The sequence below is a fragment of the Anopheles arabiensis genome, chromosome X, assembly GCF_016920715.1.
Source record: "Anopheles arabiensis isolate DONGOLA chromosome X, AaraD3, whole genome shotgun sequence".
NCBI classification, from domain to species: Eukaryota; Metazoa; Arthropoda; class Insecta; order Diptera; family Culicidae; genus Anopheles; species Anopheles arabiensis.
The window spans coordinates 11947389-11961103 of NC_053519.1; the positions used below are offsets into that span (position 1 = coordinate 11947389).

Sequence of the window (13715 nt, forward strand, 5' to 3'; positions counted from 1 at the left end):
TCGCCTATCCTTGCACGAGCGGAGGACGAGGAGTTGAGCTGACATCCTCTCGTTTGACGTCCCGTGTATGTGAGCGCGCGCGCGTGAGTGTGTTCGCTGCTGTAAGCTGTTGCGTCGCTTGACTTGTACCATTGTCCTGGCTGGCTGGTGTACATTTACAGCAGCCAAGGAAAGGTTGCGACTACACGATCATTATCAGTGTCTGTGTGTGTGTGTGTGTAGGGGGAGGAAGGAGGGTGCGAAGATGAGCGCTTGAGAAGGGAACGCGATCACCAGAGACCCCCAGTTGGGTTACTCGAGAGGGTGTGTGAAAGATTGGAATGATCCGAATGTAAAAAATAAAATAAAATAAAACAACGTTTGATTGTTCAAAAGGCTGCTTCAACTCGATCGCACTTGAAATCCCACCCCTTTCCGGCCCGGTAGGGTTGCGACGAAGGGCTGTATTACGGTCGATCGTGTTTCATAAATTTCATTACGTTTTTGTTATGCGGTGTGTTTTCTTTCGCATATTTCGGTCGATCGAGATTAATTGAAAAGAACAGTCGTGGTGGGGTATACCTTGCTTTGGGGGCGCTTTTGTGTTGATGATCGCTTGAATTGATGATGTAGTGGTACATTAGGGATCGTTATATTTTTTTCTTTGATGTTGTTTTATGTTTGGAATTTCAAAGCTTGTTTAAACGGCAGCAGATAAATCAAAGCTTTTCTCTGCATCGTACGAAGAGGAACACAATACAGGATGTTCAACGTGTAAAGGTATTAGTTCTAGAGAACCATTGAAGTGGATAGAAGGATAATAGTAGTGACAGCGAATATAGAAAGACCTATCATACTGGAAGATAATTTTTAAGATGAGAATGTTTGCAGCTTAAAAAGGTGCAGTTGAATAATAATAACTGCAACTAACTCAAAAAAGATTAGCTTAAATGATTACTTTAAGATTGTTTGAAATATTTTTTTAACATTTTTCAGCATGATAGTTTGTCTAAAATATCACAAGTTGCACGTTGATTTTTCCAGCGTGGAGTGTTTAAGGTGCAAAGCGATAACCATAACGTATGCATTAAATTAAAATGGACTTTTTCAGCTGGCTGTATGAAAAATAAAAACGAACAGAGATAATTTCATTTCATGAACATCTTTTGAAATGTAATTATGTAATTAAACTTCCTTGCAAAAATAAATCTACGACCATGCTAGTTGCTTTTCGTCAGTTATGCAGAATTTTCGGCGTGGTGAACGAAGACATACGTGCTGGCATGTTTTGAAGATCTACCTCGATGTTGTTGGATGTTGGACCGGTTCGCGTACTAGGGTGTCATGTTGAGATTTAGCCGAAATTCGCTTGAAATGATCGAATTTAGTTTTGGCATTTTGTTTCGGAATTTATACCTCCCGGCCAAGTTAACCCAGCGATGTAGCCACTTGTCTTTCGCTGTTCATTTTCAGCTTCCTTTGGAACCTCAAGTCGCTCTGGGTCGCCGGCCATTCGGTACCGGGCCTTCTTTAGGTGTTTTGATTGTTGTCTGTTAGTGCCGAGATTTTGTAGATGGCGAATCCAGCTTATATGACGTCCACAAACTGACCCACGGAATCCATTTTAGACGCTGCGGGATGCAGTTTTTTGATCGCGCACGCTTCTAAACAAAGTTCTTTTTTGGTTATCAAAAATAGAGTTCGACTGATAAAGTAGTACAATTTTGTCCAAGAACTCATAGGTTACAAAGATTGATAATGCAGAAAGAAAGTTTGTAAAAATAAGTTGAGGTGAATCCATGAAAAATAAAAAAAAAATTGGCCATTTTTAATGCAAACGTAAATCAAAAGTCAACCCTCAACCTCAACAATGACTTTTTCTATGTAGCAACAAGTTTTATACTGTGCAAACCATATTGGAGGAGTCCAATAATTACCGTATTTTAAGGTGTATAACGATCCCCTTTTAGGTCGAAAATGATCAAAATCAAATTAAGAGGGTTGTTTATTTTACATACTTGTTTACATACAAAAATAGTTTGGTGCATGGGTACTCACAAAGATAAAACTAAAAAAAAAAAACAATGAGTGTTGGTAAGGAAATGCATAAGGAACAAGAAATAGGCTTGGAACGATTGATCTCACCACCTAAGCATGAGGCCACCAAATACAGCTCAGAAAATACGAAAATAATACGAAGGCCTTCCCCTTCCTTCGAAGGGGGAATCTTAGTAACATGTACAAAATTGTTTTTGAATATTGTAAAATTAAAAGTTGGGCAGGTCTGGTGGTACAGTCGACAATAACGACTTAAAAACATGCCCGTCATGGGTTCAAGCCCTGAATGGAACGTGCCTTCATAATGACTGACTATCCTGCTATGTTAATAAATAAGTCATTAAAAGCCTAGCCAGGCTGGAACAGGCAGGCCTTGATCGAAAACGGTTGTTGTGCCAAAGAAGAAGTAGAAGAAAATTTTTTTTTTTAAATTAAATATGTTTTTTCTTCAAAATTATTTGATAATAAATCAGGAAGGTCGTTATTCTCGTGGTAAATTATACACGCAAAAAACGGTACTAGTTATTCTTTCTCTACCACTACATATAATGCACCTGTGCAGTTTGATTTCATTGCTTTGGCACCCATAATCATTTTATAGTTAATTTCGATTAAAAATGTACATAGATTTCGAAAAAATCAAAATACCAAATCTATTGAGCGGTAATGGTAGTTTTTGGGGGCAATCCCGTGATACAGTCGTCAATTTACTCGATCCTAACAACATGCCTGCCATGTGCTCAATCCTCATATTCGTACCATCTTCTCGTAGCAAGCACTGGCTATCCGGCTCCGAAGTACTAAAGAAGTTTCAAAAGCCTGTATGGGGTTGGCAGGATCGCGTAGGTCGTTACGCCAAAAAGAACAAGACGGTGGTTTTGGTTACTGTATGTGTTATTGTAAATCACTGTGGTAATACAAACAATCCATCCATGATACAGCATTGAACATTTGTTAAATTTTGTTTTGCATCTGAAGCAAATTGCCGTTTTTATTTGACAACTCGCTCACAGAACAAATATAGATACTTCGAGATAGATCTTCGTACGTTCACATCCTCCACTGTTATCTTCGTGTCAAACACTTTGGCTATCGCAGTAACATGGTAGTAAACCGTTGTATTAAGCGCCCGAAAAGAATTGCGTTATTACTACCTTTAGGCCTCAGATCAGGGGTCTTAAAATTACGACCCGCGAGCCCTCGAGAGCCTGTTATGAGGCCCATAATGGTGTTGTAATGGTTACAATAAAATGTTTATCATAAAAAATAAATAAATATTTAAATTTTTATTTTTTTAAAGATAAAATTCTGGGTTACGAACGAATGAACTCCTTGAAACAATTCTTATTATTTAGAGAAACAATCGTAGTCAATCTAGGCATGTATTTACCATTAAAAAAAATTTGCTAAAAGTACCTTAAAAATCGAAAAACAATAAATTTCAACAAGTTTTAAATAGATTGTAGACATATGTCTCTTTGACTTTTAATGCAACTGTTTGTTTTATCCATACAAATTTTAAAACATGTTGCTTGCGTTGATTTGACAGGCAAGTTTGTCATGTTAAATTAGCAATGATGGCATCATGCAGTCACTGCTCAGCAACCCTCAGCTGAGCTTCTCCGGCAGAAGCTTCTACTGTACAGAACAGCGAAAATCCAACCAAAGTGTGCAAGATGGCGGTAGTCGGGACAGCTATACACATGAATGGATTGAATGGGACCGAGGCTAAACGATGGCAGACTAGGGCGAAAGACAAGCACACCAACGGCTTTTTCTCCCCTTCCGTTAGCTCTTCCTTCTGTCCTTACCTAGTCTCTATGTGTGTGTGTGTGCGATGAGCTGTTTGTCAAGAGCTACAATTATCGGTTCATTTGCAGGACTTAGTGCGGAATAAGGGATTTGTATGGTCCGGGGTTTACTCTCTGCTCCGCTCTGTCTCTGATCCTTCAATGCGAGAAGGAAAAAAAATAGGAAAATGTAAATCCGTAGCAGATTAAAAGGCCGATTCGTTTTGCTCTTGCGTGTGTTTGTGAGTATATGTTTTGTTTATTAGATTGTATTGGACTGTATGGCGCATTATTGATCTAGCGTTATTAAAATTACATAAAGATATTTTTCTTTTATACACATCGAAGTAAATACTCTGCCGTATATTTGAAACTTTGCTCGCGTCTAACGGCAGTTTCCTTACACAGCGAGGCTATATTACTAGTAACTCTAACACTCCAGCACGTTCGGTTTATTGTCCACGGTGGCGGGCAACGGTTTGGGGCTTTCGGGCACGAAAGCCCGCTAGTGCAATCACAGATATTAGACGACCCATTTCGGTCCGGATGACGATACATTGGTGGTGTACCCACCCTCCCCCTCTACTTCTGTCGGTAGAAGTCGAGCAGCAGCTTCAGCAGCGGGGCCGGTCCGATGTTGCGCCGGAAGAACAGCTCCTCGATCGTGTAGCTCGACACGTTGCGCAGGGCGGGCAGCAGCTGGAGCAGCGTCCGGTACCGGTTGGACGGCCCTGGCCGGCAGGTACTGATGTAGGACGCGAGCGCTTCCTTCGCGCTTTCCTCCAGCGCCCGGACCGTCGCAATCTCGCCGATCGATTTGGCCGAGCCGACAGACGACGCGGTCGTTACGTCCGAACCGTCGCTGCTCACGCTCGAGATGCTCGTTTCCGCGTCGAACTCGCTCTTGTACAGGACGATCGCGCGCAGATAGACGTACTCGTTCGGGTCGACGCGCAGCGCCGCCAGCTGGGCGAGAATCTCCTGGAAGATCTCGACCTCCTTCACGAGAAAGTCGCTCACGGTGCCGGTTTCGCCCCGGTTGTTGTTCAGATACTCGTACGCGATCAGCAGCTGGCTGAAGTTGATTGGCGCGAGGTATTGGGCCACGGCCAGGATGAAGAACTCGCGCCACGACTCCTCAAACAGCACGAGCTGGTCCGCCATCGGGAGCTGCGTGAACGGGGTCAGGCTCTTGAGGAAGTTGACGTTCATGAAGAGCAGCTGGGCGGCCGACTCCCGGATCGCGTCGACCGCGACGAGCGGATGGGACGGCGGCATGCCTCCTGCCCCGGCGAACAGGGCCGGCGGTGGCAGATACGGACCGGCGGACGGTGCCGACGGTGGCGGCGTCAGGAACGGGTTGCGCCCGAGCGACAGATCCAGCCCCATTGCCGGCTGCTGGTGATGGTGATGGTGGTGCCCGTGATGATGATGGTGATGATGGGCATGGTGGTGGCCGGGGTGCGGGATCGGGATGCCGGGCGTTAGCATCATGTCGTGGCGGAGCGGCGAATCCTTCGAGATGAACAGCGCCATCTGCTTGCGCAGGGTCGAGCTGCGCGGGCCGCGTTCGTGCTGGACCGCGTCCTTGTTCATGCCCACCTCGAAGCACTTCTTCAGCCGGCAGGCCCGGCACTGGTTGCGGTGCGTTTTGTCCACCACGCACGGCACCTCCGACTTGGACTTGCACACGTACTGGCGGCTGCGGCGGATCGAGCGCTTGAAGAACCCGGCACACCCGTCGCAGGCGTAGATGCCGTAGTGCTTGCCGGAGCTGTGGTCGCGGCATACCTTGCACGGCACATCGTACAGTATGCGACCTGCGAGGAGAAGCAGAGAGAGAGAGAGAGAGATAAAGAGAGAGAAAATTAGTTAGGAACGGTTGTTTATTTTTTGGTTAACTGGGCCTCATTTCCGCGCAACGGGCGCGATCCTGTCATCCTGCGAAATTCAATTGTTTGCCTTGAGCGGCCGACTAACTGACAGCAACACAGCAGCAGCAACACAAAAAGGCTCATCGGAGCCATTCGGGAGGGGCAACAAAAGGAGGTGTTGTTGCGTTCAAAGAAACGGGCCGGAAGTAGGCTATACAGCACCGAAAAAGGATCAAGGCTTGTGAGCGCCTTTTCGATGCTGTAAGACGACACTTCGGCGGTTCTTTTCGAGGGGAGGGGGGGGGGAACGGAAAACTCGAGCACTGGCGGAAATATGAGCAACTCATTCGCACACGCCCTCTTCCGTTGTAAAAGTTGAAAGGGGAGCATTGCAGTCAAGCAAACAACGAATGCCAAAAAAAAAAAAACAGGAGCAACAGGAGTTTGGGATGGCCTTTTGTTGCTTTTCTGCTTTGATTCTGCGGTGCGTGGCCGTGGGAAAGGAAGTGCACTTACTCGAGGAGGCTGGTATGCGCATGTGATTGTAGCGGGGATCGATGAGCTCGGGCGAGCTCACTGGCGACTGCATGTCCTGGCCTGTGCGCTCCTGCGCCGTCGGGAGGCTGCTGAACATCATCTAGCGGCGAAGCGCGAAATGTTGATCGCGTTGATAGTTGATGGCTTGATTAAATTCGGCGTGATTCGTTCTTATCGCCAGTCTAGTTTGCACTTTGCAGCACTGCACGAGTTTGTTTTTTTGGTTTTGTTGTTTTGCTCTTGATTGTTGGAAGCACTAATTACACTCCCAGCGAGGGCACAGATGCATACACACACGCACACACACACACAACTTAGCACAACGTTCAAACACACAGAGGTCCTGTGAGGCAGCGTATGAATGTCACCAAAGCACAACGTCACGGTGTTACTAGCAGTCGGAAAGGTTTCTCGCCTACTGGTTCAGTCGGGTTTTGCAACAGTGCGCTCTCTGAAGGTTCGCACTCGATTGATCTACTTTCGGCTCGGGTGCGCCTGTTTTAAATGGACACCGGCAATGTCCTTTTGCTAAGGCGCGGCCGCCTGCAGCACACCAATACCAGTGCCGCATTTGTCGGCCCCTTGTAAAAAAAAGAAACGAGAAAAAAGGATGCCCGCTTGCGATTGGCTGCCCCGGCTCTATACCCTGCGGTATGTCGGTCTTTACACCGGCATATACACATCAACCCGCATGCGCACTACCCTTCACAAACACACACTCATACGAGCGCACAGGGGTACAGCAAGCGCGCAAGGATAACGTGCGCTGTAATTCACTGAGCAAGCGACGAACCCCCTGTTTTACCCGTATGAACGAAAACCAAAACAGAGAGGGAAAATAATGGGGCGGTACCTGCGCGCGTCTAGGATTCATTCTCGGCACGGCGGGCCAGGTAACAGGGCTGCGTACGGTTTGAATGAACAGCACGCCGGTGCGCTGCCTAACGTTGCGACTGGGTCGGTGTCGACAGGACCGTGGGTACGGGGGAATGAAGGGGTAGGAAATTAAAGACGAGGTGAGATTATTACAAACAAAAGCGCTAGAGATCCTCCGGCACACAACACAAAGGCACAACAAACATGAACGAGACAGTGGGGTAGTGCAGAAAGGGCAACAGCAAAAAATAGAGAGATGAACAAAAAAAAAAAAGCACAAGACTTCACAAATAGAATAGCATCCTCTTTTTATTCTCAGCTCGCGCGGGTAGCGAAGGTGACACGATGCAGTGCTAAATTACCCATTCGGGAATAGGGCAACTCCGGGACGGGGTCTTGTTGGCGCAAATCATTAAGCGAGTGTTTTGGTACACTTTTCCTCCGCACACGTCAAAAGTCGTTCTAGATTGTTGATCGTGTTGTGAGCGCATTGGTAAACTGCTAACCACCCTTAACCCCACCTTAACAGTTTTCAGTTCAGTGGGATGCATTGCATCGCCAAAAAACTTTGTTGGAGGATTTTAGCTAAGGCTGAACGTAACAGTTTTGTTTAGATAATAAAATTTAAACTAAATATATTACATTTCCTCTGCTGTCTATAATTGAGCTTGGATTTTCGTCTATAAAAAGCAAACATTAAAATTTTGATTGAAATAGTAAAAATAATGAACTATTTATTTTTAACTTCATCGCAGGCTACATAACATGCTATAGAGTGCCACAAGTAGTCCGCGGGCCGTAATTTAGAGACTCCTGTTCTAGCCAGTGCAAGGTACCGTTTCGTGAGAATTGACATTTATCTCGATATAAAAAAAGAATATATGTTTTGATACGTCAATAAACACACTGCGTCAAAACCCATTTCCAATTTTACCATGTCTAACGTTGCACATTGTGATTGTTTTAAAAATAGGTGTCTTTGTTGCTGCTGCTCAGAAGAGAAATTAGTTTCTAGCTGTTTATCGTCGGGTAAGAGCTCAGCAACGATTCAATTTAAATCAATTTAATTTTTTTGCAAAACGCTAAAGACATAAACTTTAAGCTGCACGTGTCGAAACCCTTAATCTGGCCAATTTGAATTGGCAAGGATACCCCGTATCTTCTAGTATCGCGCACATAGTGGACACTGGAAACCGTTCAGTTTATGCATATGTCGATGATCATCTCATATTATTAATCGGCCGTTGTTCTTCACAATGCAAACGCTCTGGGCGTGTTTGAGCGACGCATCCTCCGGACCATCTTTGGCGGTGTGTTCGAGCATGGAGCGTGGAGGAGAAGGATGAACCAAGAGCTTGCTGAGCTGTACGGCGGACCGAGCATCCTGACGGTGGCGAAAGCTGGCAGGATACGATGGCTGGGACATGTCATGAGGATGCCGGACTCATGCCCCACCAAGAGGGTGTTCGACAGCGATCCCCAGTTCGGCATAAGGCGCAGGGGAGCACAGCGAACTCGATGGCTTGACCAGGCGAAGCGAGACCTGCCGGAAATCGGGTGTCTACATGGATGGGAGGCTGAAGCCAGGGACCGAGCATCCTGGAGAATTGTTGTTGACCGGGTCATGTCACATCAACGTGCTCTATTGTGAGCAGGCCAACAAGAGAAAGAGTTGTTCTTCAAAACGATAGCTTTTACTTTACCTCTTTATCCTTTCAATTAATTCCCTCTTCCAGTATGAAATTAAGTTGCAACGACTGGTTTGCAGTAGTGTTGGGGTTGTTGTTGTTGGAATAGTTTATAGAGGCTTTGGCTCCAACGGAGTTCTTTCGCCTCTTTTATTTTTCGTTGAGATTCATTCATACGAATCTTCAGCGAAGAGTGGTTCGAATCTCGAATCGAATCTCAAAAGATTCATGAATCCGTGAAGATTAAAAACTCTTAAGATTTATAAATATAAGTCATTAAACATGTATGATTTTTAAAATATTGAATTGGCGCGATCCCATTGTACTGTGGCTAACTCCCACGAAATGCCCGTCGTGGGTTTAATTACGTCTCCCCGTTGGAAAACAGGCTATCCGGCTGCGAGGTATCTTGGTTCTTGAAGTCTTGAATGCTTGTATAGGCTGGCATGACCACGTAAGTTGTTATGCCAAGAAGAAGAACAAGAAGGTATGAATCTTTGAGATTCGTGAATTTTAACAAGCGAGATTCAGATTCATTGGATCAATTCAAAGATTAATTCAAATTCATGAATCTTAATGAATTCAATACAATTTAAGCTTAGCGACATTCTAAAGACCTGTACAGGTAGTCCCCAAGATAAACGGTACGCGGCTTCGGAGGTACGCGGTTTCTAAATTTGACATTTCTTTGAGCAAATTTGACTGATTTGACACATCAATTGTAAAATTCTAAATAAATTCTCTTTTGATAGAACGTTTTTGATAGAACGTTAACCATTTTAAAAAGGGTTAAAACTATTATATTTAGTTAATATCATATAAAATAATAAAGTAGCTAAACCACCCACTACTTAAAAAATGATACGAAAATTAGTGATATTTTGGCTGGAAATCACGTGATTCGACCTACGCGGAAATTCGAGTTACGCGGCATTTTGCGGCCGTTTTCGGTCTCTATTAACCGTGTATCTAGGGGACCACCTGTATTGCGTGTTTTGGTTCAATTTAGACAATTCATAAATGTGTTATAGCATCTCTACATTCAATGAGAAAAATCGCGCTAAGCTGCATAAAAAAGTAGCTCAATGCTGTAGAAAATGCTACCAATCGCGAAGAAATCTTCAGCGTAGGTTCTTCCAACGTGCATACCATTGCTTACATTTGCTATGCGAGTGCTCGATGTAATACGATGATGTTAATTTATAAAAAAAAAAAAAACAATCTAAAGTTGTTATTTTGTGAGCGTACACGTTCCATTTAAACTGTTCTTCGATTTTTTTACGCCAAAAAGCAGAGATCCAATGATCGTTTGCAGTTTTTGCAAAATATACACCAGCGGTTCAAAGTCGCAAGCGATTCGGTTTTCTTATAACAAGCTTATTCTATTCTTTTTCATCATCATCATACCTTGACATCAAGTTGAATATTGTTAAAAAAAATCGATGTACTTTGCTACTAAACTATCCCGCTTTTAATTGTGATTTTGAGGATTTGCATAGAAATGTATCTAGTAGGAGACCTTTTATAATTATTTTTTTTTTATAATTTTGTTACCGAATTTTAAAAACATTTCCGAGCATTCTTCTGGGTATTCGTCGCCTACTGCGATATTGGGTGATCTTCTCAACTGGTTTTCCAAGTGGACTTGACGTAGACGTGTATTTATAAGATTTTTATATATTTATTGATTAATTTGTATATTAATTGCAGATTTGTGATATTAATTTTTAATTAATGATTTATATTGCACTCAAACTTTGATAGAAAAGCCATCGTACTAAAATATGTTCAAACTAAACTCTCTGGCACGCATTACAGAAATAAACCGTTCATGAATAGAGATTCTAGAGTGCTAGAGTGCTCTACAAACTTGCTTAAAATACTATTAACTTGAGCTTTTTGCGGATAAAGACCTCCAAATCAGTGGCTTGCGGCGTCAGGCGTCTATAAATACACACCTCATTGATTTGGTCCATTAGCATGGCTTGGAAACATAATTCCAGAGTGTTTTCGGTGGTTCTGTTACATTTGGCACACTTTGTTGGTCTTTTGTGATGTCATATACTAATCTATAAAATCACTAACTTCTTTGCATAGAAGCAAGATCAAAACGAGCTAATATCGCTAATACAGCAGACAAGTTGCATACATTAATTGTCAAATAAATGCTTAGCTTGCTCTCAATCTAATGGAAATACGAGATGATGAGCGATAGAGCGGAGGAGGGTAGGGAAATGTTGACTACATACCAGCAATATTCAAAAGTTGGTTAGCTAATAAGGGGTCATCGCGTGAGGAAGGCGCAACAGTACCATATGGACGTACCATCACGGCCACCCTCGTTCGAGCATACATTTGAACAGGCGCGTGAGAAAGCCGTACGTGTTCCAGTATGGGGCTTGTAACGATTCCCACGTCCACCCCACAATCATACTCCCTCCGTTCTGACAGCATCAGCCTGTCCGGAGCGAATGGGCCATTCCAATAAATCTTCGTCAGATGGTTCGTTATCAATTGGGCACTGCGAATGAACACCAAATCATTAATAAAGGGAGCATTTGAAACATTGAGTATCTCCTATCGGGCTGCTATCAAGCTAAGTTATACGCCAATCAAACCTTCAACTACAAATCCGTTCAGCCTAAAATAAGTATCCATCCGTGGCTTGCTACACTAACAATTACACCCTTCCACTTTTATTGGTTCCACTGCTGAGCACATCGTTTGGGGGTAAGCGTTCTGCCGGGCGATTTTTTTTGAAAGGGTCATCAAAGGTACAGCATGATGTGCTATGGCAAGGAACGGTTCCAAAAGCTAAAACTGTAGTCAAAACGTTGCCCCTTGGTCCGCAGGGTAGCCCAACTAGCTGTCGCTTTACATTGTAGCATTGCACCAGCTTCATTGCCAAACTAGTCGTTCGGTTTCATGAATTGTTCGGTGCTTTACCTGGGACCGCGCTGGGGCAGCATTAAAGAACGGCAGGAATTTAATTATGTCGGTGATGAAAACAAACCACCCCCTCGGATGGCGGGTTAGACCGACTGCCCCGCTTGCTACCTGCGTGAAGCTGTGGCAGCGTGCAAAGTACGACCGGTCACATAAATAAGGGCGACAAATGTATCTAGTGCTTTGAGTAAAAACAGCTTGAACGAAACAAGTTATTTGAAAAATTAATTTCAAAAGTGTAGCTAGTATTCATAACAGGTATCATACAACAATCAAATCAAATATAATAAGTGAGAAACGTGCGACAAACATTCGCTCTCATTTAAGTTGATTCTAAAAGTAAAAGTATTTTTTTTATCTTCTTTCAGATTTTTTTCTTTCTAAACAAAATTGATAAACGATAATATATGCATTAATTAAAAATGTTTGTAAACATACATATGTAATAAAACTAGAAACATAATTATTTTATTTATCTGCAGTTTCATTAAAAAAATATACCAATAATTATTGTAGTAATCATAATAATACGAATAACACATAATTATTATGAATAATAATAATAATAATGATAAAAACAAAAACAATTATACAAACCACAAAAATAAACATAAAGGAATGATAAAATTGTTAGTACAGTAAAAAGTCTACAAAACAGTTACGAAAATTGTCATTATTATCATTGAGTTATATCAAAAATATTAATTCTAAAAGTAATGTTATTTTTAAAATTATAATCACCACAGACAACTTAATGATAAAAGTGATAAAATAACAACATTATACTCATTATATTATAAAAGTAAAAGTATTTTTTATCTTCTTTCAGTTTTTTTTCTTTCTAAAAACAATTGATAAACCATAAAATTTGCATTAATTAAAAAAAATTGTAATGTAATAAAACTAGAAACATAATTATTTTATTTATCTTTGGTTTCAGTAACAAAATATATAAATAATTATTAAAATAATCATAATAGTATGAATAACACATACATAATAAGAAAAGTAAAAATAAGAATAATAATAATAAAATTAAAACAAGAAACACTTAAACAAACCACAAAAATAAACATGAAAGAATGATAAAATTTTTAGTACAGTAACAAAAGCTACAAAACAGTTACGATTTTTGTCATTATTATCATTGAGTTGTATCAAAAATATTAATTTTAAAAGTAATGTTATTTATAAAATTATAATCACCACAGACAACTTAATGATAAAAGTGATAAAAAAGCAACATATTATACTCATGAATTTAATAATAAATAACAAGTCTATGGGACAAAAATCAAGTATTGTGGAAGGGAACAAGTTGACCTAAACACTGCGTAGTGACATTCCCCAAATTGTAACAAAATGTATACCAATCGAATCGAGAATGCCCCTTAGATTGATTAATTGAAACCAATGAACCAGTATGAATCTTACCAATATACAGTCTTTCCCCGAGTTACGCGACACTCGAGCTATGATAGTTATTTAGTTTTCACACATCATGTGACAAATAGGAAATTTTAACATGCACAATTGTCAAATGCAAGTAAATTGATTTTTTGATAAAATTTTGTAATCAAAGCGAAAATATTCAAACTTTCTACACGAATTCTATAAAACAAGCAAATGTAGTCCCTGAGATATGCGGTACATCTTATACGCGGATTCGGAAATACGCGATTGTATAAGTTTGACAGTTCTTAGAGCACTGATTTGGCAGACAAATCGTCAAATGCAGAATCAATTACCTTCTGGTCGATATTTATAATTCATTCCAGAAGGTATAAAATTGTAAACGTCAGTCAAAATTATGTTAAATAACAAATTTATTGGCAAAAAAACTGTCACTTCAAGCAAAATTACTACAGAATTAGGCGTAATTTTGCTGGAAACGGTGAAATTCTACTTACGCGGAAACATGCGAGATGCGGAATTTCTTGTCGGTCCGCATTAATAGCGTATCTCGG

At 41.6% G+C, this 13715-nt stretch overlaps 1 protein-coding gene across 1 annotated transcript; it reads right to left on the reverse strand.

Moving 5' to 3' along the window:
- Positions 1–4409: 4409 nt before the first annotated feature.
- LOC120905579 (protein tailless) lies at positions 4410–6338 on the reverse strand. Its single transcript, XM_040316516.1, has 3 exons — positions 6218–6338; positions 5274–5647; positions 4410–5222 (listed from the first exon to the last, which is right to left on the reverse strand). Exons 1-3 carry the CDS (start codon positions 6336–6338, stop codon positions 4410–4412), a joined length of 1308 nt encoding a protein of 435 aa, XP_040172450.1.
- Between the last annotated feature and the right edge of the window lie 7377 nt (positions 6339–13715).